We start from the raw sequence: 25,741 nt of genomic DNA on the forward strand, positions 1-25,741 counted from the left end.
ACCACCATTCAATCTTTTCGTTCCGACCTGTCCACAGCAACAGGAGGCGGGGTCTAAAAAGGGCTCTACAGTGGCTAAAGAGAGGTCTCTCTCCTCTTAAGGACCCAGAAAAAGACAGTGACAGAGAATCACAAACATAGAGACACACATTCATGAACACACAAAGAAATAAAAATGCAGATATCCTAAAATACAACTCACTCCCCACCCCAAAGGAGGACAAAAAGCAAGGATACACGATGACCCTCAGAAACACAAACAGGAACCACAAGCTCCATGAAAGCCTCCGCACACAGAGGCATACAGAATATGCATCAAGACACACATTCACTCAAAGTGTACTTAGTGGATACAGTGTCCATGAGCACGAGGCACCCAGATAAGCCCCTGCCACGCTAAAGTCTAAACCAGAAGATGAGAATCCCCAGGTGCATTTGAAACAAAACCTCTCTGTAGAACCCCAGGCAGACATTTAGGACCAGAGCGAAAATGAAAGTGCTACAGGGGTCACAGGCTTCCCAGAGTCCTGGCCCCATCAACAGCCAAAAGCCGAGGTCACAATATTCCCTGTATCCAGTAAGCCCAAGCCCTCCTTTACCTGTCTGGGCTGCCCAGGGCCCTTCTCCACTTCCTCTCTACCCGGGAGCTGGGTGTCTGCGAGAGCCCCGACTGGGAAAGGGGAGTGCAGGCAAGCAGACAGAGCTGGTGACTGCTGGAGTTCACATACATTTATTCAACTGACACCAATGGGAATGGGGGGGAAGACAAATTTTTCTTTTCTTCCACACAAACCATCAGACGATTTCACAGAGAAGTCTAAACCAATGCACACCCAGTGGACAGAGAACGCAGATAGCAGCCCGCTGTACAGATATTTACACATAATTACAGGACCCCCTGCCACAGGATGTGCCCTCGCCCACCCCATCCCCACCTCTCCAGTCCTTGACACAGACCCTCCTCTCCCACCCCAACCTCATTGCCTTTAGCTACAATAAATATCCCAGGGCCTGGGACAGAGCAGAGCGCTGAGAGGGCCGCTGGCCCTGGATGGCTGGACCCAGCCGGCCATGGGAAAGGGGAAAAGTTCCTTCAAAAGCACCCCAACACAAAAGAGGGAGGATGTTCCTCAGTGTGGTGGGATCCGGGGTTTCTACGGGGATTGTGGAGACCCCTCGCTCAACCTCTCTGTTCAACTTCGCTTGTGTAGACACTGCTTTAGGCTTCAGAGAAAACGAACTTCCTTGGAGAACAGCAAGAAAAAAAAGTTGAAAATTTCTTTTAAGCACAAAGCGGATAATAGGTATCTTTAAATTATAATATTGGGCAAGCAGTGCCTCAAAGTTGGGGAAGGAGTGAGGGAGAGGCAGAAAGGGAGACCTCTCTGCGCAGTTGGTGTTTCTGGCGGAATCTGCAGGGCCTGGGCAGACATTTCTCCGGGAAAGCATTCCTCCCGGGCCTCTGAGAGGCGCAGAGGCTGGGAAAAAGTGAAGGTTCCCCCCCCCCGCCCCTTTTACTGCTCATATTGGAGTGGGATCATGGCTTGCGACTTCATCGCATAGACCTGGGCCTCTCCCTGAGCGATGGAGCCCGCTTCGTCCCAACTATCAGCAAAATTCTGAGCGTGGAGCCTGAAGTGCCAAGTCACGAGCGCCGGCCCAAGGTCTGGAGACTCTTCATAAATAGACTCCCTGAGTTCCGCTGGGACCGCAGGAGCTCCCGGGAGAGGCTGAGTGCGGGCCTTACCGGCCCTGAGCTCGACGTGGTCAGAAGTGGCAGCCACTGAGGCCGGCGACTTTGCTGGCAAACGGGGGCCCTGAGGACAGGAGCGCGTCCCCGGGGTGTGAGAGGCGGATGTGGCCGGCCACTGGAGCCAGGGCTGGGGCAGTCAGCATGGCCAAGACCTGGGCTTGACCCCCAGGACCCGCCGCCGCCGCGAAAGGCGATCCCGGGGAGCCCTCGCCTCCGCCCGGGGGTGCTGCCCCGCCGCCACCGTGGCCCATGATGTGGTCTATAGAGAAGGAAGGCCTCTGCCCGGCCCCGGCGCCCCCCGCGCCCGCACCACCGCCCGCGTCCGTCTTGAGGCCCTGGCGCAGGAGTGCGGTAGACAGACCAGCCGCGGTGCCGGCTGCGGGAGGGCTCAGCGACGCGGGGTAGAAGGCTTTGGCGCAGCCCAACTCGGCGCCCAGGAAGGCGGGCAGGCCTGCGGGGCCGGGGCCCGACCCTGTGGCCGGGGCAGGCGCAGGGGCCGGAGCCGAGGCTGTGCCCGCGAACACCGAGGCCGTCGGAGGTCCGGGTGGAGGAGCAGCGGCGCGGCCTGGGGGTACCGACAGCTGGCAAGGCGCGGCGGCGGCGGCGAAAGCGAAGGCGTGCGGGTGTGGATGCGGGTGCGGGGCCGGGCCCGGTGGGGGTGCGCCGTAGGCCGGGAGCGCCAAGCCGTAGCCGTAACCGTAGGCGCCATAAGCGGCGAAGCCCGGCAGGAAGGCGCCGGGGTCCCCCGCCGCCGCAGCCCCGCCACGCAACAGCAGCTCCGGATGAGGGTGCGTGTGTGGATGCGGCGGCGGTAGCGGCTGCCGCTTGAAGCGCTTGCGGCGCCGCAGGAAGCTGCCGTTGTCGAACATGTCGGCCGACTCCGGGTCCAGCGTCCAGTAGTTGCCCTTGCCCGGGTTGCCCGGCTCGCGGGGAATCTTGACGAAGCAGTCGTTGAGCGAGAGGTTGTGGCGGATGCTGTTCTGCCAAGCAGGGAACTTCTCCCGATAGTAGGGGAAGCGGCCGCTGATGAACTCGCAGATCTCGCTCAGCGTCAGGCGCTTTTTGGGGCTCTGCAGGATGGCCATGGTGATGAGCGCGATGTACGAGTAGGGCGGCTTCACCAGCGGGCTCCGCGTCGCCGCGCCCCCCGACGGCGGTCCCGGCCCGGGCCCCGCCGCACCCCGGGCCGCCGCCGCGCCTGGCCCGGGGCTTCCCGCTGCGGCCGCCGCCCCCCGGGGCGCTAGAGCGCGGGGCTCGCCGTCCGAGCAGCCGCCGGACTCCTCCTCGTCCTCGGCTGCATCCGCCTCGGTTTCCTCCGGAGGAGGCTCGGGGCCATGGGGGAGCACGTCCCGGGGGGCGCGGGGCCCGGAGCGGGCAGGGAGCTCCCCCCCACCGCTGCCGCCGCCGCCGCCCACCACGTCTATGTCTGCGTCGGCCTCGGACAGCGCGGCCGGGGAGCTCTCGGAGGACATGATCTCGCAGCAGCAGCTGCCCAGGGTCATGGTGCCGCCGCCGCCGCCGCCACCGCCGTTCTCCGGCTCCGCTCCGGCCGCGGCTCGGGCTCCGCCGCGCTGCCTCTGGGACGAGTGTGTTTTGCGCGCGGGCGGGGAGGGGGCGGGGGACTGAGGCGGGGAGGGAGGGGTGTCCCCCAGCTCCGCAGCGCCCCCTCGTGGCCCAACTCGCGGCTCTCACCTCTCGGTGAGCACCCGACTGGCTGCTCTCTCCGCCGCCCCGGGAGCCGGAGCCGGGCGCCTGCACCCGGGGCGTGGGCGGAAGGAGCTGAGGCTTCCCCTGACCCTGGCTGGTGTCGGCCCCCAGTGCCCCCGGGATGGGGGGGGGGTAGGGGAATTAGTCCCTCCCGCCTCGCGGCTGCCTAAGGCGGAAGAGAGCGAACCCGGGGCGGAGCTCTCCGAGGGGGTGGGGCGGGGCGGGAGGGGGCGGGCGGACTGCCTCGGCGGAGGGGCCCGGCGGGAACAAACAGCTGCCGCGGCGGGAGCTGGCTCGGGTGGCTGGAGGCGGGTCCTCCTCTGCCCGCAGATCCCGCAAACGCTCCGCTCCCCGGAGCCGCCGCCTGGAGCCAGTGCGCTGAGCCCCTGGATGTTAAGGTCCACGCGGGCGCCAAACGGAGCCGGGAGAAGTAGCGACAGCCCCCACCCTTCATCTACCCAAGGCAGCGCCCTGGGCCACCAAGGCCGAAGCGCAGTTGGAGCTCGAGCGGGAGCCTGAGACGGCCCAACCTAAGCCGCCCGAGCTGGGCCCGCCGGATCCCAAGCGGCTTCCGGCCCAAGGGGAGACGCAGTTGAGTGACCGCGAGGAGCAAACTTGGCGCCCTCAGCCTCGGGCCTCGGAGAGGTGAGAGATTCCGGCTGCGAGGAGATCCCTCTCCTCCCTTCCAAAGCCGAGACCCCGCCACACATCCTCTTGCCGCGGCGCGGGACCCCGGACGCAGGAGTGTGTGCGGGGAGACCCGGGGAGCGCGTCGCCCTCTCCCCGAAGCTTCTGTGCGGCGCTTTTGCCGCATTCCGGGAGCGCGGACCGATCCATCGCTCTGAGTTTGCCTGCACCCCGCCCTTTTCGGTACGGGTATCCGTTTGTCTTGGGCTCTGTGACTCTGTGTCTCGCCTTCGGTGAATCTCTGCCTTGTTTCCTGTGGAAACCTTGCATTTGTCTGGGTGTCTCTTCGTGGGTCCGAGAATCCCTCGCTCCATTTCCCTACCCCCAGTCGCACTGCAGGGCTGCTCCCCCTTTCTGGCCGGACTTGTAGGCTCTACGGACCGGCCACAGGACCCCGACAGACACCTTCCTCAGTGAACCCTGACCTCAGCTCTAGGCCAGCGTTGCCTCGTCTCTCAGGAGCCCGTGCACACAAGGTTGGTCCTGTGCCCTTCTTCTTACCAGCCGGGTTTCTGCCCAGCCCATTAGGCTTCTTTCTCCCCTGGCCAGGAACCCAGCCACCAGTAGACTGGGCCCATCTCAACCCTGAGCGGTGACAGGGGTGGTAGGCGCTGGTCGTGGGCAAGAACTGAGCTGATGGACGGGCTGCTGCCCCGCCAGCGCCGCGCAGTGGTCAGAGCTCCGGCAGGCGAGGCCGGAGACCCAGCTGCCCTCAGCTGTCGCAAGGCTGTATGACAGTCAGCAAGCTACTTCCCCTACCCAGCCTCAGTTTCCTGCTTTGCATAGTAGTTAAGAGCAGGAACCCTGAAATTAGGCTGCTGGGATTCTGGTCCTGCCTTGCTTATTTACGAGCTCAGTCATCTTGGATACATTTCTTAAACTCTTTTTGCTTCTGTTTCTTCCTCTGTAAAAATGAGATTTAAAAGCACCTACTTCATCACTAATATCTAAAAGTAGCTATATCACTCTAGGCTACTTATGAAGAGGGTATTGAGAGCACTTTGCAGACTCTTGGGGAGAGAGAAAGCAGGTAGAGGTGTAGTCTCCCACTTGGATCTCAAGCTATGGTCTAGCCCTCCACTGTGTTACCCCTACTGGGGTAACTGGGTTATCTAACCCTCTCTGGTCACTGTGCTGAATCAGATCCCCTATAGATAAGTGCTGGAAGCAGGGTGTGAGGGATCACCCGGCCCGGTCAAGCTGTAGCTCAGTAGGATTGTTGTGAGGGTGGATGCATTCTTTCATCTAACAGTTTCCAGTCTATGGAATAATCTAGTGTAAATCTAACTCTCCCATTCCACAACCAGAGGCCCAGAGCCGGGTGGGGTGGGGCAACCAGAGGCCCAGAGAGGGGAAGAGACTCACCTAGGCTCCTACAAGATAGAGCAGGATCAGGTGCTTGTCACTTAATCTTCATGATGGAGGTCTCCATCCTCTCAAGCCATCTGGCTAAGAGCAGAGGAGAGTGGAAGCAGGTCTGACTACCCCTGTCCTGGGGGAGAAAGTCCTCTGTTCCCCCTACACACACTCCTCAGACCAAGGGGATCCACCTGGTATGCAGGGTCTGCATAAACAGACTGTCCTCAGGAAGAAGAGAAGAGGTCCAGTCCTCAAACCATGGACAAGCAGTCGGGCAGGGGTAGTGGCCCTGAGGGATTGGAATTTTCTAGGTGATAAGGCCCTCCAGAGAAAAAGGTGGGAGGGGTTGGAAAGAAGTTTTTTGCATGAGTCCAAATAAATTCACATACCTAGGGTTGCTAGATTTAGCAGATTTATTTTATCTGGCAACTCTACACCTACCCCAAGCTTGTGTATTACTTCATGGAGCTCTCTCTGGCACTCACAGGTAGCCCACACTGTCTACCACACATCAGCTCCAGCCCAGCTCTGCTCTGCTAGTATCTAAGAAAATGGAGAGGAAAATCAACATTGGCCTCAGCTTACTACATCTCACCTTCTGAATGTCTTCATTTCTAAAATGGCAGGCTTGGTGCCAGTCCCTTCCTCCCTTGCCAGCACTTTCTGGCTCCCCAGGCTCCGGCCTCCTGCCCAGCTTCAGGGTCAGGCTGGCTGAGGCATTTGCTGCCCCCATCTCCTGGGTTCTGAAGGTCCAGGCAAGACTCTACAGAGCCACTGCGGCTGCGGGCTCTTGCCTCTGCCTGGTTCTGCTGCACGCTCTCTGCTTGCTGAGGCTCAGGTTGCCGGGAGGGATACGGGCCCTTAGTCCCTGTTCTGCAGTGTGGGGGTGGGACATGATCTTAAGGAATCGTCGGACCCTTCAAACACACACTTTTACAGGAGTGCAAACAGGCTCTGGAGATCATGTGACTTGGCCAGGCTCCTCCCAGAGTTGGGTTGGATCCAGGTGTCAAGACTCAGAGGCCAGAACTCCTTTACTTATTCAAATAACTCTGCTTAGCCCCTCACCAAGCTCGGGAGAGGTGTTTCTGGGAACCTCTCAGTCCTCCCAAGGTTTTAGTGTAAATCTAGAAGGGCCAGTTTGTCTTGAACAATGCCAGAAGTAGGTGAACTGGAGGCTGGGAGACCGCCGATGGGGACCTTGGGAATGCCCTTCGTTTGCTGCACTTCTCCGTTGGCACCAGCCTTTCCCACCTGTGGGCTCAGCCTCTTCCAAGCCTTCCGGTCACATTTGCTATCTGGATGACTCTGTCACTTCCCTCCAAGGAAAACCTGTGCTTCAGCGCCAATGCCTGAAGCCTCCAAGAAGCAGAAGGCAACAGACTCTGTGGGCCTTGGCTACAGTGTCCCTAGCAGGGTCTGGCCTTCTCCTTCCTCTGCCTTACTGTTTCACTACCTCCTTCATGCAGCCAAGAAACAACTGGAAGGAGGCTTTTTGGGGTGCCTGTTGGGAGGGGGGGTCCACCCCAAAATGCCCAGACAACCAGGGAGTTGTTGCATGTTTATTGTGATGTGTTGCTGGCTATCAGTGGTGTCCCTCCCTTTATGGCTCCTCCCTTGCCTCCTTATGGTCGCCGTAAACGTGCTGTTCTCAACTTGGGGAAAAGGACAGCTATCAGATGGTTTTGAGAATATAATGAAGTCAATCGCGAAAGTGGCGACGAGCGGCGCTGAGCGAGCAGGAGGCGGGACGCGGAGCGGCCTTCCTGCCGGGTGAATTCTGCGAGCACAGCACGGCCTCAGCCGGGCAGGGGGACACCACGCCCGCACACTTCCCTAATTTTATTCACAAACCTTGCCAGTCTCCGGGAAAGCTGCGAGACCCGCGCAGCCGCCCCCTCTTCCCGTTCCGCCATCGGCTGCAGCTCGGGGATGAGGGGTGGGGGAGACAGTTGTTTGGCCGAAGCCGGGGCATCTCTGGACCCTTTTCTTCACCCAGATCTCCGCCTGTTCCAGAGCGATCGGCTCCCTTGGCCCGGGCGGAAGGCGGGAGATTCTAGATCGGGAGACCTGCGGGGACGAACCTCAGGCGGCGGGGCTCCCCACACACACAGGAGCAGGGCCCCGGGTCAGAGTTCAGAGAGAGGCCATACCCACAGCAAGCAGAGAAATGATAGGGCTCCCCGCGTGTGCGCCTTCACCCCAGCCGAACACCCGCCCTCCCCCAAGCGCCTCTGAACTGCTCCCCACACCTCCACGTACCCCCCACTTCTCAGAGGAAATGTCTTTCTCTTCTTTCACCATGCCTGGCCACAGCCGCCTCCCGGCACCCCTATCCTGGAACTACGTCGTGGGGGGCCTCGCTTGAGCCCCAGCACCGAGCAGCGGTTGAGACCCGGACGAGCTGCGGAGCCTGCCGACTCTGGTTCGCGGGAAGAGGGTTGCGGGCCCAGGCAAGGGTGAAAACAGCGCGCCTCCGCAGCCGCCCAACCTGGGGCTCTGGCTTCGCAGCGACCGCGGTGCTACAGGCTCCCCTCGCTGCGGAGACGCACAGCTGGGGGCAAGGGAGAGGGGAGTCTTCCAGGGGTGGTCGGAGCGTCAGCCTCAGGTCTGAGTGCCCCTATTGTCTAAGTGCGTCCCGGGTTTTTGCGAACGAGGGTCTGTTTCTCCTCCCTCCGCGTGCGTGTGCCCCTCCGGACGCCGGTGGCTCTGTGTGTCCGACCCGCGCCTGTCCTGAGTGCTCCCCTGCCAACCGCACGATCGGTGCGGGGACTGCCCTGGAAGCCTCGCGGGCCAGACCCACCGCTCTGCCCCAGCGCCGGAAGCGGCACGACGTGGCTGGGACTGCGAACCCACTCCAGGCCCGCAGCGGTGACCCTGGCGGGGAAGGAGGATGTGTGAGGGTGCAAGCGTGGGTGTGGGTTTGGGACGAGAGCCGGGAGAGAGAGGAGAGCGCACCGGCAGGGCGCGGCGGAGAGCCGGGAAGAGTGTAGCGGCGGCCTCCTGCCCACCAACTGCACGCCGCCCGCTGGAGTAGCAAGACCTCGGGACCCGGACGCCCTTCCGCAGCCCTGAAGTGGGGCAAGGCGGGAGGAAAGGGAGGAGGAGGCCCAGCCGAACCCGGTAACCGGCGCAACACGCACACGCGCGCGCCGTCGAGTTTAGCCTTTCGGAGCCCCAGGCAGGTTTGCTGTGAAACAGTAAGCCCCTGCGTGGTTGGGGAAATGATGCCGGGTGCCTGACCCCTCTGGAGCCCGTGCGGAGCCGCGCAAGCCCCACAGAAGCAAAGCGAGGGGACCAGAGGGCGTCTCGGCCTTGCCATGTAGACCCGTGACCGATTCCTGGGGAACAGCGACCTCTGGAGGAGCGGCGCGTCCACGCAGAGAGTCAGGAACTGGACGACCAGGTCTAGGACCAGAGGGCCCTTTCTCCACCGCACCCCTTTGGCAAACTCATCCAGAGACTCATAACCTCCAGACTCCTCTTCGCGCATGCTTGCTTCCTTTCCCAACCTGTACTCATGCTTCAAATCCTTGCTGAGATCCCGCCACCTCCAGAAAGAAGGCTTCTTGGGAGCCCAAAGCATCTTGCCCTCTTCCTGCTCTGAGCTCCTCAAACTGAAAGCCTGAACCCTTGACAACAGCGCTTGCACCCCGTTCTGCACAGCCGACCTGCTTCCTGCCTCGCCCTTCTCCAAAAGGCCGTTAATCCATACGCTCCACCCACCCTTTGCATTGCATGCTGGGTGTGCTGTTTTTCTTTCCCTCCAGTAAATAAAAGACTTAAGCCATTTATCCCAAAATTGGACTGTAGATCTTCAAAGTCCGTTTCCCAGAGAGGGAAACCCAGAGGGAAGGCTGACTTGCCCAAGGTCACACAGCAAATTGGTAGCAAAGGCGGAACTAGATCCCTAACCTCTCATTTCCCAAGCCCAGAGCCCTCTCCATTTCACATGGATGTGGGGAAGGGCTCATTTTGAGGGGTGAGGCCTGGTTGGGGGAGTCGACATAAGAAGAGGGGAAATACAGGAAAGGATGGGGTGGGGGGGTCACTGCTCCAGGGTGGGGCAGGAAGGAAGGAAGGAAGAGGGGGCAAAGCTGCCCTGGAAAGTCAGACTCTTCCTTTCTTCAACCCCAGCCCAGATCAAGCTACTTTGAAGGACTCTAAATGTCAGGGGTTGGCTAAGTGTCTTACCTCAGGAGGTGGGTGGGCTGGATACAGCCTCAGTTCAGACAAATACCGCCCTGCCCTCTGCCCTGGGAAGGGGGAGAGGGGCTAAGAAACCTCTGCTAATACACACCCAGGGGGTGCTGCCCAGACCTCAGAGCAGCAGGAAGAGGCCTCCTGGGGCTTGCAATTATAAACTTAAAGGAGAAGCTAGGAGGATGATTCTCATGCAATTTGCATGAGCCCCCAGTGATAGCTGCGCCCAGCTGCTTTGCTTTCAGGGAAACCTGTGCTTGTCTGCACAGATAACCAGGCAGCCTGGCCCCTGCCTCTGTGTCCAGCCACACCTCCAACCCCTGCACTCCACTCAAAACTGCTTTCTCTCGCTCTAGACCATTACCTGCAGCTCACTCCTGCCTGGCTCAGTCCTCCTAATCCTCTGCCCATTTCAAACGTCAAACTTCATGAGACACTTTCCCCAATAACACCTCCCGTTGGCCAGGCTATGAGGGGCTCCTGCCTGTGTGCCCCTCAAACACTAAACTCTCTCCATTGTCATCATTTATCTTCCAGTCTGTCGCCCTCTGTAGACTGTTCCTTGGAAACACTCATTATGTTGCCTTCATCCTCATTTTTCCTCCTCTACAGGGTGGAGATAATAATTGTACCTACCTCACTGAGTTCTCGTGAGGATTAAATGAGCTAATGTGTATAAAACCCTCAGCCCAGTGCCTGAAACTGTGAAAGAGCTCATCAAACATCTCTCATCATTATCACTCTGCCTCCTGCCAGGCACAAAACCCAACACAGAGTAGGTATTCAGTGAATCTTAGACATGTGGATACAGGAACCAATGAGTGAATGAATGAACAGTGTGATGTATCTCTCCCTCTTGTCTAGGACTCCCCAGACAGATAGCTTCCATCACCAGCGGAAATAGGTGTTCTTTGAAAACAGACATTGCTTCTCCCCCATCGGTCCCCATCCCCGAAGGGAGGAGAACACATCCCTCTATGAAAGAGTCTTTCCATGGTCCCTGACACCAGCATTCATTGGATTTCTCTCTTGTGTTCTCTGTCTCAGTTTCATTCTTTTAAAATGTTGTGACCAATCAAACCAGCCAAATCCTGACAAAATCTTCCAGGGGCTCCCCATTGCTTATAAGACAAAATTCACTCTCCTTAGCATGATGAATTGAACATGTTTACAGTTTTGGGGTATCCCATTTCTCTGTTGGATAAGACTTCCCCTCCCACAGTTCACATGGTCCTGATGGGACTGTCCAATCTCTGTGTCCTTTATACTTACTTCCAAAAGTAGACAGGCAACCCAGCATGATCAACCATAGCAACCATTGCAAACCCAAGTCCCAGCGATTGGTCTAGGCAGGAGTAAGTGACCTAAGCCAAGCCAGTCACTCCTTCTACAAGATTGATGTATAGATTCTGGGATTTCAGGAGGAGTGCTTCTCCTTTTGGATCAGAAGATCAGGTGGAGAATGTGGTTTGACACTGAAGCCCATACACACAGGAGAAACAGCCTAAAGAGTGAGACAGCTTAACAACAGTGCTGCGTCCACTGGCTCTGCCCAAAACTAGAACCCTTAGACTTTCCAGACATTCTAAAGATCTTCTCCCTTTTCTTAAACTAGGTGTAATGACGTTCTGCTAGTTCAAGTTGAATTTCACAAACAGCAGAACCATAAGAGAGGAGGATCCTGGGTCCCTGAAACCTTTGAGGTGCCATACCACCCTGAACTGCCTCAAGACTTACAGGGAAAGGAAATACATTTCAATATTGGTTAAGCCGCTGTTGTGGAATTTTCTTTGGTGGGGGTGGTGGCGGTGGTAGTGGAATCTGCTACTCACAACTGAACTTAACCCTAATTAATACAGGAGGGGATGGAAAGATGCCCTATAGACACAAAGGACCAGTCTAGGGTCATTAGCCTGGAGAATTAACGGCTCAGGGTTGACACAGCCCCCATCTTCAAATCTCTACAGGGCTGACCTGGAGCACAAAGACCATGGCAAAAGGGAGCCTAAAGGTTGTCAGGAGACTCAATATCTGTGACTCCATGGAAGGAGAGCCTTCCAATAGGCTGTCGCTCAGAGAGGTGATACGCTACACTGATGGGAGTGAGCGCCCCATCACTGGAAATGTGTGAGCTACGGCTAGGTAATCACTGGATAGGAATCTAGGCACAACAGACAGACTATAAGTCTTAGAGATGGAGTCAGATTATGCCTCCACCATGTATTAGTCTCAAACAAATAACCTTTCTAAGCCCCAGTGTCCTTGTTTGTGAAGGATCCAGATAGCTGGGTTAGAGACAGAAACCAAGGCAACTTCCTAGCCTGTCACCTCACAGAGATTCCTGACACCTAGAACGAGCCAACTATGTGTCAGGATGCCTCAGAGAGGATCCTTGCTGGCCTCCCAACCTTGACATTTTTGAGGATGCCTGCTCCAACCTGCCAGCTGAATGAACCTCCCCCTGGTTTGTTCCTGCAACTGGAGAAGAGCAGTGGAGCCTGAGTCTAGGGGCCTGAGATCTCCTCCCATCCCTGCCTCTGCCCCTCCCAGGTCCTCTGCTTCCTTATCTGACATGTAAGAAGTGCATCCCCTGTTTTGAACAGTCTGGCTCAAGAATCAGGGCTCTTAACTACTGTGCCCTACCTACAATTCCAAAGGTGAGTGATTGCCATTCACAGCAATAATAATAACCATGTTTGCATGGTCTTGACCTGCCCAGGTTCCTGCTCATCCTGGTCTCAGTCAGCCAGAATGGTGCCATCTGCTACATGAGCTGACACCACAGGTCTGGGCCAACCCAGACATTCCCAGGCTACTGAGGGCCTTGTTTTACAAAGTGGATTTGGCTCCCCCTTAGTCACATGCATGCCTCTCACAGGGGGCCTGCTGCTGGATCTTCCTTCATCCACTTCCTCCCATGAATCAGGGCTACTCCCAATGAAATGGGAAATCCAAGTCCAGAGAGGAGCAGATCTTAGAACATGACCTGATGATCAGAAGGAAGTCACAATTGGGGATGAGGGATGGCAGAGAAGGGGAGATGGCAGCATTTGGTAGGAGGCCTGGAGGCCTGAACAGTGGAGGTCTGAAGAACAAGCTTCCTACACCTGCCTCTGGTGCCCAGGGTTGGGAGACTGAAAGGGAGAAGGAGCCATCACTCTAGATAGATTGATGGCCAGGGCACAAACCCCACCCCGGGTAGAGGTGGCAAGTGCCCAGGCTTCCCAGATCCACAGGCCAAACCATCTGGTGAGGGGCCTAGTGAGAAGTTCTGATGGGAAGGTCACAGGGGAGAGGGCAGTGAAGTTTGAGAAAGTGGAATTCTCACCATGGTCACCAAGAGTCCCTTTGAGAAATAAAAGTGGACAGCTGCCAAAAGAGCCAGTGTGGTCACAGAGAGCTTGGTGTGCTGACAGGGACTGCGTGGAAATGCACTTCCAGGAACTTCCCCTGCAGATATACCTGCACACATGGGCCATGTACCGGCTCTCATTGTAGCTGGTTCTGGAATGCCAAAAGGTGGGAGACAGTGTAAGTGTCCACTGACAGGGGGTTGATTAAGCAAACAATGGCACATCTCACAAGGAAATAGTATGCTGTGTAAATAAAATAAAGAAGTTCTTTATCTATTGATCTGGAAAGAGCCCGAGATGTATCATTCAGTGAAAAAATTCAAGATACTTAACAGTGTAAAAACATGCTTCCAACTGTGTTTTTCTGAAGGAGAAAATAATGTATATTTGTTTTGGTTTGCATATGTAACAAAAATATCTAGGAGGATGAATAAAAAACGAATAAACATCTGTTGGGGCAAATAAATGGGGAACAAAAATGGAAGAGAGCCCTTTCACTGAATACTCTTTTATAATTTTAAAGCCAAGTAAATATATAGCCAATACAACAATTGAATAAATACTTTAAAGCAAACAATGGACTCATCTGAATGAAGAAGGCTGAGTATGTAGAACATATGAGTAATAAAAACTGTAACTATGTGGTAAACACTTTCTGTGGGCTCCAACCTAAAAATATGGCTGGTGGCTAATGTGGAAAGCAGGGACATTTGAGCCCAATCTAGTGGGTGTCTACGGGCACTGGCCTGTAGCTCATCAGGCAGGGAAGTAGGCAAGTCTGCTAGCTAAGACCCCAAACTTTCTACCTTACCCTTTTGCTCTTTTCTGCCCATCTTTCACTGTCTCTGCCTCCTGTCTTGGTCCCATCTAAATTGCTTTGGAAGTAATTGGACGTTTTTAGCCTGCCAGACTGGACAGGGATTAGGATGGAGGAAAGGGTGTTTCATAGAAACTGGAATAGCGGGCTTCTCCTTTCTTTCAAAACCCCAAGCCAGAGCTCACTTCCTTGTGAAGCCCACCCAGCCCCGGTCCCTACACAATTCCGGAAGCCAGTCTGATGCTAACGGTGGGGCCTGCGTACCCCTCAAGCAGGGTCCGGACCTCTTGTCTCTAATTCTCCTCCAGCCCCGAAACCTCAAGCCCAGCCTCCAGACAAGGGGTATCTCAGCCAAAGTCCAGTGTGCCCAGCCCTAGCGAGACTGCCCAGTGAGGGAAACAGGGTAGAATATCCTCACCCACCATCACAATGGCTTCAGTAGTTACAAAAGCCATATCACCCTGGCAGAGAAGGCAAGTCACATCCTCCCTCTTTCAGAAGAGACTGAGCCTAAGCCCAAGGCAGAGGCTCCAACTGGTGAGTGACCAAGGTGACCACGTACCCCCTCATCTTGTCAGCACTCTGCATACTATATTGTCACCCACCTGTATTTGACTCCTCCGAGCAGGGCAGTGTCTGATTGGTCTGAGTGCTCCACTGGGGAGGAACACACAGTCACGGAGCTTGGAGAGTGTGGCGAATGGCTGTGAAAGACAGAGAAAGGACAGGAGTTGCCTACGTGCTTGACCAGGCCTCAGATTTCCTGACCTCGGCCCAGCATGCTTTCCTCTACTTCCCCCTTCAGCATGCTTTCCTCTAATTCCCCCTCACAGAGTAGATCAATTCTTGGCGGCTGGGACTGCCTACCCCATCCAAGCCCCCCTACGAAGGGGCAGCTACCAAGGGCTGCCAAGAAGAATGGAGGAGGAAGGGCCATCTGGGAGCGCCTCCCAGGCAAGGTGGTAACTGCAGCCAGTTTTCCTCTTCCACAGCAAGCAACTGGGTTCCTCACTGGAGCAAGCGACTTTCAGCAGCGGAAGCCACTCCCAGCCCCAAGTAGCATCCAAATGGATCCTGGTCAAGCGCATACAAGGTGGCCAATAGGTGGCGCTTTCGTCTCCACAAAATTGATGAGGAGAGAGGGAGGGAGGGAGGAGGGGAGCACCGGGAAAGGGGTCTGAGTGGGGGAGCCCAGAAGGGGATGAAGTAGAAAACTGAAAGAAAAAGCAACCCAAAACTTGTCACTTGGCTTGGAAAGTACCTTTCAAGATCAGGATGGGGGTGGGGGTGGAGGGGGCAGATATTGGGGTGAATAGAGGAATTTTGGGGGACTTTGAAGCCAAGTTTCCATTTCCACTTGCCTCTTCCTCAGAGGCAGAGAATGACTTTGGACTTTGGAGTCACGTGTACCTAGAGTCAAGTTCTTCTTTTTTTTTTAGTCTTTTTTTTTTTTTAGATTTTTATTTATCTGACACAGAGAGAGAGAGAGAGCACAAGCACGGGGAGCAGCAGAGAGGGAGAAGCAGGCTCCCTGCTGAGCAAGTAGCATGAGCCACCCAGGGGCCCCTAGAGTCAAGTTCTGAGTCAGTAACTTTGCAGCTTGACCTCAGTGAGTCACTTAACCTTTATGAGCCCCAATTTCATATCTTGTAAGTTGGAGTTGATAATTCTAATAATGCCACCCTGCATTCCAGGAATAAACTGTACTTGATCATGCATTTTTTTTGTAATACACTACTAGATTCAATTTGCTGATATTTCATCGAGGAACTTTGAATCTGTTTTCATATGTGAGAATGGCTATATTTTGCATTCTTACCCCTTCTTTATCAGGCTTTGAAAATGTCATGAAATAGAGTTGGAATGACTTCCATTTCTTCTGTGTTCTAGAACAATTTATATAACCAGAAAAATAGGTTCCTTGATAGTTCGACAGACTTCATGAGCAAAACCAACTAGCCTAGGTTGGCGCAATTGAGGGACAGTTTCTAACAGTGTTTTCTGTTTCTTCTGTACTAATGGGTCTATTGAGATTAATCACTCCTTAAATCAGTCAAGCCAGACCAGGTTGTCTACCAGTCAAATGACCACCCCAAACTTTCAGGGTCAGCATGAGGCTATGATTATATGGGAAAATTTGTAACCTCTGTGGAATAGGAAGATTTTAGCCAATGATTGATTTTTTTCTATACCTTTGTGGTTTTTTTTAAGATTTTATTTATTTATTTGACAGAGAGAGAGAGCAGGTGTAGGGGAGTGACAGGCATAAAGAGAAGGAGAAGCAGGCTCCCCGCTGAGTAGGGAGCCCAATCCCAGGACCGGGATCATTACCCAAGCCCAAGGGCAGATGCTTAACCGACTAAGCCACTCAGGCACCCCTTTTCTATACTTTTGTATACCTATTTTCTTTTTTAAGATTTTATTTATTTATTTATTTGACAGAGAGAGAGAGAGAGAGAGAGAGAGCAGGAACGCAAGCAGGGGGAGTGGGAGAGGGAGAAGCAGGCTTCCCGTGGAGCAGGGAGCCCGATGCTGGGCTCGATCCCGGGACCCTGGGACCATGACCTGAGCTGAAGGCAGACGCTTAACGACTGAGGCACCCAGGTGCCCCTTGTGTACCTATTTTCCTCCATCACCACTGCTACCTCCACCAAGCTACCATCCTTCTCTGCCTAGATACTACAGGAGCCTTTTCATTGGTCTCCCCACCCCACCCCATCCCGGATCCCTTCTAACAGCATATTAGGGCTATGAAATTTCCTCTGAGCACAGGTTTGACTACATCCTATGGATTTTTTTTAAAGATTTTATTTATTTATTTGAGAGAGAGAGAGAGTATGTGCATGAGCAGGGGCAGGGGCAGAGGGAGAAGCAGGGTCCCCACTGAGCAGGGCAGCCTGATTGGGGCGGGCGGTGAGATCATGACCTAAGCCAAAGGCAGCCACTTAACCTACTGAGCCACCCAGGTGCCCCTGTCCTACAGATTTTAATATGTACTATTCTCACATTTATTAATTTATGGACAGTCTGTAGTTTCAATTTTCCTCTAACCTGAAAGTTATTTAGATAAGCATTTTTAAATTTTCAAGGGCTTCATTCAAAATGTGGTCCAAGAACATATTCTTATACATGTAGGAACTTATGAACATTTTTGAATGTTGTTTTCATTTCAATAGTGATCTTAAACACATTCATATAAGCATATAATGAACCACTTACATGAACTCCTGATATAAATATCACAGACCTGATATTTACATTTATTGTCAAGTAGTACTACTTTAATCTTGAGATAAGGCAAAAAAACAATGTAGACTTTATAAGTAAATGCTGCATTTGGGCCAGTTGGTGGCATGGTCTGCCATATGAAGGAATGCTTGCACTTCATTCAAAAGAAAACAATGGGAGGGGTGCCTGGGTGGCTCAGTCAGTTAAGCATCTGACTCTTGATCTCAGCTCAGGTCTTGATCTCAGGGTCATGAGTTCGAGCCCTGTGTTGGGAAAAGAAGAAAGAAAAGGAAAGAAAGAGAGAGAGAGAGAGAGAGAGAGAAAGAAAGAAAGAAAAAAGAAGAGAGAGAGAAAGAAAGAAAGAAAGAAAAGAAGGAAAAGAAAACAGTGGTGGTTGAATTTAGTCATCATGGCTTAAGGCACACAAAACCCAAAAGGGCTATGATGGAGCAGTCAAGGCCACATTTATGGTGCAAGTGATTTATTTAGTTTTAGCAAAATGGTATCTTCTTTTACATTTGATTAATGTTATGAATGTCAATTTTTATTTTGTAGCTGTTTGAATTTAATTTGTGAATAAATTTTTGTTTTCCAGTGGCATAAGAGACAAAAGTGTAAGGATTTGATACCTGCACATACTAAATGACATTATAATAAAAAGTTAAGGTCAATACTGGGAGTTCACAGAATTTTTTTGTTTAAAAGAAGACCACTGGGGCGCCTGGGTGCTCAGTTGTTGGGCATCTGCCTTCGGCTCAGGTCATGATCCCAGGGTCCTGGGATCGAGCTCTGCGTCGGGCTCCCTGCTCAGTGGGGAGCCTGCTTCTCCATCTCCCACTCCCCCTGCTTGTGTTCCCTCTCTCCCTCTCTCTCTCTGTCAAATAAATAAATAAAATCTTTAAAATAAATAAATAAATGAATAAATGAATAAATAAATAAATAAAAGAAGACCGCTGTAGCCTCCTGTATCTTGCAAAATCCTCTCCAACCTCATCTCCCAGAGAGGTACTTCACATGGGCTTAAAACCAACCCAGTCACTAATAGCAGAGGGTTTTCCATGTTGTGCATTTTCCCCCCTGCCTTTCCAAGTGAAGCCCACGGGCATGAAAAATTGCGCAAAGGAGCCTCTATGTTGATCTACTTACCTATGACCCTTCCAAGGAGGTCACTTTCCCATGTACTCAATTTTCCCTGTGCCCGGGTGATGTTGGCCACTTTCTTGAACTGGTTCCAACAGACCTTCTAACCAGCTCAGCACCATCCTGGGCCCAAAGCCATCCTTCCAGTATCCCAAGTCCCCCTAAGTTGGGAGGCAGCCCTCTCAGCTCACCTATATATTCCTGGAAGGAACTCAGAACTGCCCCCTGCCTTAATCCTCCTGCCAAAACATGCACCCCTCATTTCCGTAACACTGAGCCACCTTCCCAGCTTCCCCATACATAGCATATACTGAACCCATATAACAACCTCCCATTCCCCTCTTCCTCAGCCCCCGAAAATAAGTCTACAAAGATACAGCTTTGACCCAACCACTTCACTGTCAAAGTGCACACTTAGCTTCTCATACTACAATAATCACCTTAATTTCAGATGTGCAAAATATCCCCCCTCAACTGAAATAAAGAAATAAACCAAGAAAAAGGAAGATGTGGGATCCAGGAAATAGAGGATTCGATACCAGATAGAGATGGAGGGAATTCCAAGGAATCCCAAGAATAACAGTGAAGGGAAATTCAGGTCCACATCTGTGCAGCAGACATGGAGAGCAATCAGCCCAGACTGGATCTGGAGGATAGAGAACTCTGGGAGAGATGCCCCAGGAAAGGAAAAATACAACCACCAAAAGCCATGACAGATTTCCTGGTAAGTTTGACATTGTGAAAAAGTGTACCACAAGGCTTTTGGAAGACACAGGAAGACTTAGTCATAGGTACAAAGAAAGCTAAGCAAATGAAAAAAATAAGGCACTGACTCCAGGAAAAATTAAAAGTTGCACCAAAAAAAAAAAAAAAGGCATGGTACATTAGCAGTTTATCAGAGATCAGTATTTACATGGTAATAAGATGTAAGTGCTAAAATCGGATAGTTTGGCAAGGATGGAAAGAAATAACAATTTTAGAGGTAAATGATTATTATAATAGGAAGCTAATCATCACTGTTTCAAGAGAGAGGAGTATAAGCATGGAAATGTGGGGGCGCCTGGGTGGCTCAGATGGTTAAGCATCTGCCTTCAGCTCAGGTCATGATACCAGGGTTCTGGGATGGAGCCCCACGTCAGGCTGTCTGCTCAGTGGGGAGCCTGCTTCTCCCTCCCTCTGTCTGCCTCTCTCTCTCTCTCTCTCTCTGTCAAATAAATAAAATCTTAAAAAAAAAAATAAGCATGGAAATGTGGAAGTATATTCCAAAGGAGACAAACAGGAATTGAAAGTAGATGCTTCTAGGGAACAAAACAGGGATCCTGAGAGTGGGTAAGGCACTATCATAGGACTTTGCTATTTGATTATATTCTTGTTTCAATTTAATAAAAACAAAAATTGTCAAAAATGTGTCTTCAGATTAAAAAATGACTTCTAGTTTTCTACAAGAATGAAGGGGGAAGTATTAACTGAAGGTGTCTAAAGGCTTGGGTGCCTGGGTGGCTCAGTCGGTTAAGCATCTGCCTTTGGCTAAGGTCATGATCCCTTCTCCCCTGCTCATGATTGCTTATGCTCTCTCTCTCAAATAAATAAAATCTTAAAAAAAAAAAAAGGTGTCTGAAGGCTCTATTCAGATTATTTTCTCCAAAAAGGGAGCAGGGAGAATAATTTTGAAATCTTACTTCTAGATAAGTGATTGGTGCTTTTGATTTTTTTTTAAGATTTTATTTATTTATTTGAGAGAGAGCACACACAAGTAGGGGGAGGGGCAGAGGAAGAGGGAGAAGCAGACTCTCACTGAGTAGGGAGCCCAATGTGGGGCTCGATCCCAGGACCCCAAATCATGACCTGAGTGAGCCCAAGGCAGATGCTTAAACGACTGAGCTAGCCAGGCGCCCCTGATTGGTGTTTTAAAGACAGAGGTGGATTAGGGCTTTTGTTTTTGTTTGTTCAACATCTACCAAAATGTCAAAATTCTTAGTGCACTCTATGACTAATAGCATATTCTGTAAGGGCATAAACAGTCTCAAATCTGATTCTGTATTGGCCTAGGAGCCTAGCATAGGGCCCAGCCACACAAAGCAAGTGCTTGATGCAGTTGAAAAAAGGAAGATTAAAGAGGCATAAAAAAAAAATTTCTCTGATTTTCCAGTTCAGCAGTGACCTTTCTAGTATTTCTGTACAGACATTTCCCACCTAGTCCTCAGAGTTCCAAGATCCTGGGGACAGAGACCTGCAGGGCAGTGGCAAGAACGGAAATCAGAGCTCACAAGGCACTTCCTGGCTTCAACAGACTGAGAAGGGTTCTCCCATTCCCTGCACAGTTCTTGGATTTGGAGGATTTTATCAAGAGGTACTCTGAGGCAGGAGGAGGGGCTGTAACACCATTTGGAAGAGAAGAAAGTTTACATTTTGATGTTTGTGGAGCTCTACTCCGTAGAGAACAGGCAGGCTGGATATTTGCTGCCTGTTGGGCTCCAGAGAGGGGCAATTCTCATCCGACAGATGGGGAGATAGCCTCCACCTCTTGCGTCTTTTGCAGGTCATTGCAAGGACTGCAAGTGGAAATGGATAAGAAGGTGCCAAAGTACTGTCAACCCAGTCATTATTCAGGAAGTCAGGCACAACATTAGACACTAGGGAGTCCGTCAATCCCCATATTAAGTGAAGGGCTGCTATGCTTTAGGCAAATTAGCTCTGACTCATGTTCAAAGGTGTTAATAGCTGAAGGAGGGTGTCTATTCAGCGCATTTCATACCACACAGTCTGCACCCAGTGTCCTACCACCAAAGAGGGCCTTCCCTGCCTTCTCAGATTTCCTGCCCTTTCTCCCCTAGAAGCTGCTGCGTCTCCACCCTCACCCTCCACCACCACTAGAGAACTTTAAATTCTTGTAACTAAGAGAGGTGCACCAGGCATGTCCAACATCCAACATGCAAATCACATTCACCCTGGACTCCAGACACATCATCCCACTCCCCAACGCCCGATCCAGGCTCCACTAGCGTGGCAGTGCCGGGGCAGGAGAGCTCGGAAAATCCCGATGCTTAGCATTTGGGTCAGCACTAGGGAGCAGGACAGGGTCAAAGGCCACCTCCCTCAAACTGCAACCCTGAGTCTCTCCTTGGTGCTGCCCTGTCCGTGGTGCTGGGGACAGTCCGTAACCAGCTCAGGTTCCCGCTGCCTCAACTCAAACCTAGCAAGGTAGGTAGAACAGGAGGCATAGATGCTGATGCAGAGTCCAGCTCCAGAAGTTCAGCGGGGGAACATGTGGTTCATGGTCCCCCTTTCTTAAAGTAGGGAGCTTTAGCCTTTTAAATCGAGCCCCCAGCCTTGATCCAGTGCCTTTCCTTCAGAATACTATTTATACTAACCACCTGGGAATTTTGTTAAAATGCAGAATCTGATGATTCAGTGGGTCTGAGGCAGAGCCTGAGATTCTGCACTTCTAACAAGCTCCCCGGTGATGCTGAAGGTCTGTGGACCACAGTTTGAGTGCAAGGCTCTAGAGCACTTATCTCATATCTCTGGGGACTGATTGGTAATGTCTCTTCCCCACAGATCCATAAGCCCCATAAGGCAGGGATCTTGCCCATTTGCTTAGTGATGTATTTCCAGTGCCTAAACAGTGCTTGGCACGTTCAATAAGTACTTGTTAGAGGAGTGGCCAATGCTCCCTTATCCGTGGGAGCTGGGAATAATCTCACACAGCAGACAAACCCCCTTAGCCAAAAACACTCATGTGCACACCCCATCTCATCTCTACCAGTGTCTGGGATGCAGCAAGTGGTAGCATTTTACTAGGCCCACTATGTGCACAGCTATGGCTTAATCACATCCTAATCCTACTTCATGAAACTTTGCCTGATAACTGACAGAGGGCTCACCCCGTGGCAACCCAAGATCCCACACAAAGCTCACCCCCTATATTCCCAGATCACTCCCCAAGTCACCAGCCAGCACACCGAGCCCAGTGGAGGATTTCTTCTTTCTTTTTAATCAAACCAGATTTAATTTAAAAAATAACCCAATAAGTCCTACGTGGTCCAGATGGTGGGGCAGCCCACTAGCCCCCCTTTCAGTCAGGAGCCCCTGGTCCTGCTCGTCTCGGAGATCTTGAAGAACTGTCCGCCGGGGCTGGAACAGCGCAGCCAGGTGCGTCTGGGTGGAAGGGGCGCTCCCTCCCAGTAAGACAGGTGCGGACACACAGGTAAGTGGGGCTGGGGGCAAACTTGTGGGGAAGTGGAGGGAAGACAGCAAAGGAGTCAGGAACCCAGGAGTCTGACCTCTAATGTGTTGTGAAAACACGAGCGAAGGCGGAAGAAGTTTGGAGCCAGTCGAGGAGGCGGCTTGAGAGCGAAGGTCTGGCTTCCGAAGGCTCGGGGCTCACCAAGAAGCTGGGGAGGGAAGCTCACTGGAGGCGATGAGCTCCGGCACTCGGGACCCCATATGGCGCCGGCGGAAGCGCCCCGAGGGGGGCTCACAGGTGAGAGTGGGGGGAAGGGGGCAGGGGGGCGGTCCTGTGGAGAGACCGCGGGAGTGTGCCCGGGATGGGGGCAGCCAGGCGTCACAGGTGCGCTCGCTCCCCGAGCCGAGCCGAGCGGGGCAGAGACGGGGCGCGCGGGCCGGGCCGCTGCGGCGGCTCACAGGTAGCGCTCGAGCCCCGGCGCGTAGCCCGGCTGCCGCAGGTAGGCCTCCCCCGGGCCAAGCGGGCCGAGCGTGGCGGCGGGCCCGGCCAGCGCCAGCAGGGGCTCGGCGGGGAGCGGGCCGGGGCCGGGGTGCGGCGCGGGCAGCCCCAGGCGCTCGGGGCCGGGCGAGTAGAGCGGCGGGGAGGCGGCGGCCGGGCAGGGCGGGAAGGCGGCGCCGGCGTCGGGCGCGGCGCAGCAGGGCGGCTCGGGGGCGCCCAGCCCCGCCAGCTCGGGCTGCAGGCTCACCAGGCTGTCGACGCTGAAGAGGCGCGCGGGCGGCGAGGGCCCGGGCGCGGCGGAGGGCGGCGGCGCGAGCAGCGCGGGGCCGGGCGCGTAGGGCGCGTAGGGGAAGGGCGGCGGGCCGGCGGCGGGCAGCGCGGGCAGCTCGGCGCGCTTGAAGCGCTTGCGGCGCCGCAGGAAGCTGCCGTTGTCGAACATGTCGGCGGCCGCGGGGTCGAGCGTCCAGTAGTTGCCCTTGCCCGGGTTGCCCGGCTCGCGCGGCACCTTGACGAAGCAGTCGTTGAGCGTCAGGTTGTGGCGGATGCTGTTCTGCCACTTGCGCGGGCTGTCGCGATAGAAGGCGAAGCGCTCGGTGATGAAGCGGTAGATGGCGGCCAGCGTGAGGCGGCGGCCCGGGGCGTGCGCCAGCGCCATGGCGATGAGCGCGATGTACGAGTAGGGCGGCTTCCCGCGCTGCAGGGGCCGCCGCCGCCGCCGCCCCGGGCCCGGCGCTGGGGCGGGCTCCGGTTCCCCGCGACCCGCGGCCGCCTCCTCGGGCTCCGGCCCCGGCTTGGCCCCGGCCTGCGGCGACGGCGGCGGCCCCGACGGCGCGACCGAGGGCAGGGCCGGGAAGCCCGAGAAAGCGGCGGGCGGCTCCATGTCGCTGCGCCCGGTCATTGGGATGCGGCTGCCCCTGCCCGCGCAGCTCGGAGAGAGCAGGGGCCGCCGACCCGCCTTATATGGACACGGGCCCCCCCTCCCCCGTCCCCCCCCAGCCAGGGGAGAGGGCTCGGATCTTACCCCGCCGGCCAGCGCCTCCTCCCTGATTTGCTTCCCCAATCCCCTTACTAGGCTCACAGCCCTCCGCCACCTACATGTCGCCCCTCCCTTGGTGTCTTCCCTTTGGGTCAGTCCTTCCAGATCCAACCTCAATCCTTTCCCCATCTCCATCCGGTCGGTCCGGTCCTGGCCCCATCCCCCTTTCCGCCTCTCCCTCAACCCCCTCCTCTTTGGATCAATGCTAATCACAAATCCGCTCACTCAGTGTACTCTTTGGGGGCCCCCTCCCCATTATGCTCCTCCCGGTCCCGTCCCCTCCATCATTCTCTCCTAGCCTCCTCCAGGTCCTTCCTACCCAAGCTGGGGTAGAGATGAGAGCCACCCAGGACCACCTTACCAGCCTTTGGCATCCTGACACCATGCTGGTCTTGGACATTAAAAGAGTAGGGTAGGGGGAATGGCAGAGTGAGAAGGCCAGCTTTGTCTCAGGAGAGTATGTTTGGTGGTTCCAGGGTCACCATCTCCTCTCTCTGCTACCTCCCACACAACCCTGTCCTGTCCAAGCCATTTGCAAACATCCTCTGAAAAAACAAAATCCTGAAAAGTGATCAACTAGCATATTTGGGGACCAGGGGACTGGCTGCTTTAAAATCAAGGGCCCCCAGAAAGTCCATAAGTTGGAGTTGCTTTTCCGGCTGCCTCTTCTCCCTGCCCCTTCTGTTTTAGAGAAAGGGCTTCCTTTCTCTCTCTCTCTCTCTCTCTCTCTCTCGTACGTGTGCGCGCTCTTTCTCACACACACACACACACACACACACACACATAGACACAGCGTACACACTGTGGAGATGCACAAAACAGAGGACTACACAACCCAAAGTTCCAAGGACCAGTTGCTGGGTCAGAGAGAGACCCCCAAGTGTTTCCACTGCCTGGAGATCTGAGAAAACTGCTTACTGACCCAGAAATGCCACACTCACATCTCATGGGGAGGGAGGGGTATCTTAGTGGGTTTTATTAAAAACTCACTCTGGGAAACACCACCTACTATCACCATCCAGAGGTGATGTCTCCCTGAGCTTATTTCAGGAAATCTCTTCAAAGTGACAGGGGAGCCAGACCTAGCTTGAAGGGCACCAAAGGGTGAAGAAGGCTTGCCTTAAAGAGGCTTGTCTTGGGGGACAGGCAAGATCAAGGGAGCAGGGCTGGGGGTAGGTGAGGCAAGTGAAGGGCCCAAGGCCAAAATTTAAGGGGGCACTGACTCTCAGGGTGGTGTGAGCGCAGGACTGGCACTTGAGAGCCAGGGCCTCCTTAAATTGGGGGCCCTAGATGCCTCATCCCAGTTCTGGCCCCGATATAGATATAGAGAGCCCTGGGGTACAAATGACCGAAGCTAGCTACTGCAGGCCTGTGGCCAAGGGCTTCCAAAACCGACCTGGAAGCTCAAGGCCCCCACTCTCCAGCCGCATAATGTAGCAGCCACCATTACTGAGTATTTCATTGGCGGCAAACTCGTCACATGCATTACCTCACTTCAGTGCAAACATCTTGTGAGGTCAGTGCTGTTACAATCTCTGTTTTGCAGAGAAGGAAAATAAGGCTTGGAGAGGTTAAGAGACCTTCCTAGGTTCACACAGCTAGTAGGTAGCAGGGCCGGAATTAACCCCTGAATTCAGAGCACCAGCTCCATGACTCTCCTAAGAACACCATATTTTAAAGGTGCGACTGTAGAAATGACCTCGTCTAGAGTTCTTCCAGCTCTCAACAACTGTGGCTGCAGAGTTGATGCCTAGCCTCTCTCCTGACCTCCAGCT

At 54.0% G+C, this 25,741-nt stretch overlaps 2 protein-coding genes and 1 long non-coding RNA gene across 3 annotated transcripts; 1 reads left to right on the forward strand and 2 right to left on the reverse strand.

Moving 5' to 3' along the window:
* Nucleotides 1–787: 787 nt before the first annotated feature.
* Nucleotides 788–3,269, reverse strand: FOXD2 (forkhead box D2). Its single transcript, XM_028106902.2, has one exon. The coding sequence runs from the start codon at nucleotides 3,252–3,254 to the stop codon at nucleotides 1,767–1,769; it is 1,488 nt and encodes a 495-aa protein (XP_027962703.1). The 5' UTR covers nucleotides 3,255–3,269; the 3' UTR covers nucleotides 788–1,766.
* A 444-nt stretch (nucleotides 3,270–3,713) lies between these two features.
* On the forward strand, nucleotides 3,714–9,307 carry LOC148164525 (uncharacterized). Its single transcript, XR_015767985.1, has 2 exons — nucleotides 3,714–4,622; nucleotides 7,822–9,307. It is a non-coding gene; the product is annotated as an uncharacterized LOC148164525 (long non-coding RNA).
* A 13,579-nt stretch (nucleotides 9,308–22,886) lies between these two features.
* FOXE3 (forkhead box E3) lies at nucleotides 22,887–23,828 on the reverse strand. Its single transcript, XM_028106737.1, has one exon. It carries the CDS (start codon nucleotides 23,826–23,828, stop codon nucleotides 22,887–22,889), a length of 942 nt encoding a protein of 313 aa, XP_027962538.1.
* Nucleotides 23,829–25,741: the final 1,913 nt, after the last annotated feature.

The sequence above is a fragment of the Eumetopias jubatus genome, unplaced genomic scaffold (assembly GCF_037043125.1).
Source record: "Eumetopias jubatus isolate StellerSeaLion01/CBP00866 unplaced genomic scaffold, mEumJub1_p1.0 scaffold_4, whole genome shotgun sequence".
Taxonomy (NCBI): domain Eukaryota; kingdom Metazoa; phylum Chordata; class Mammalia; order Carnivora; family Otariidae; genus Eumetopias; species Eumetopias jubatus.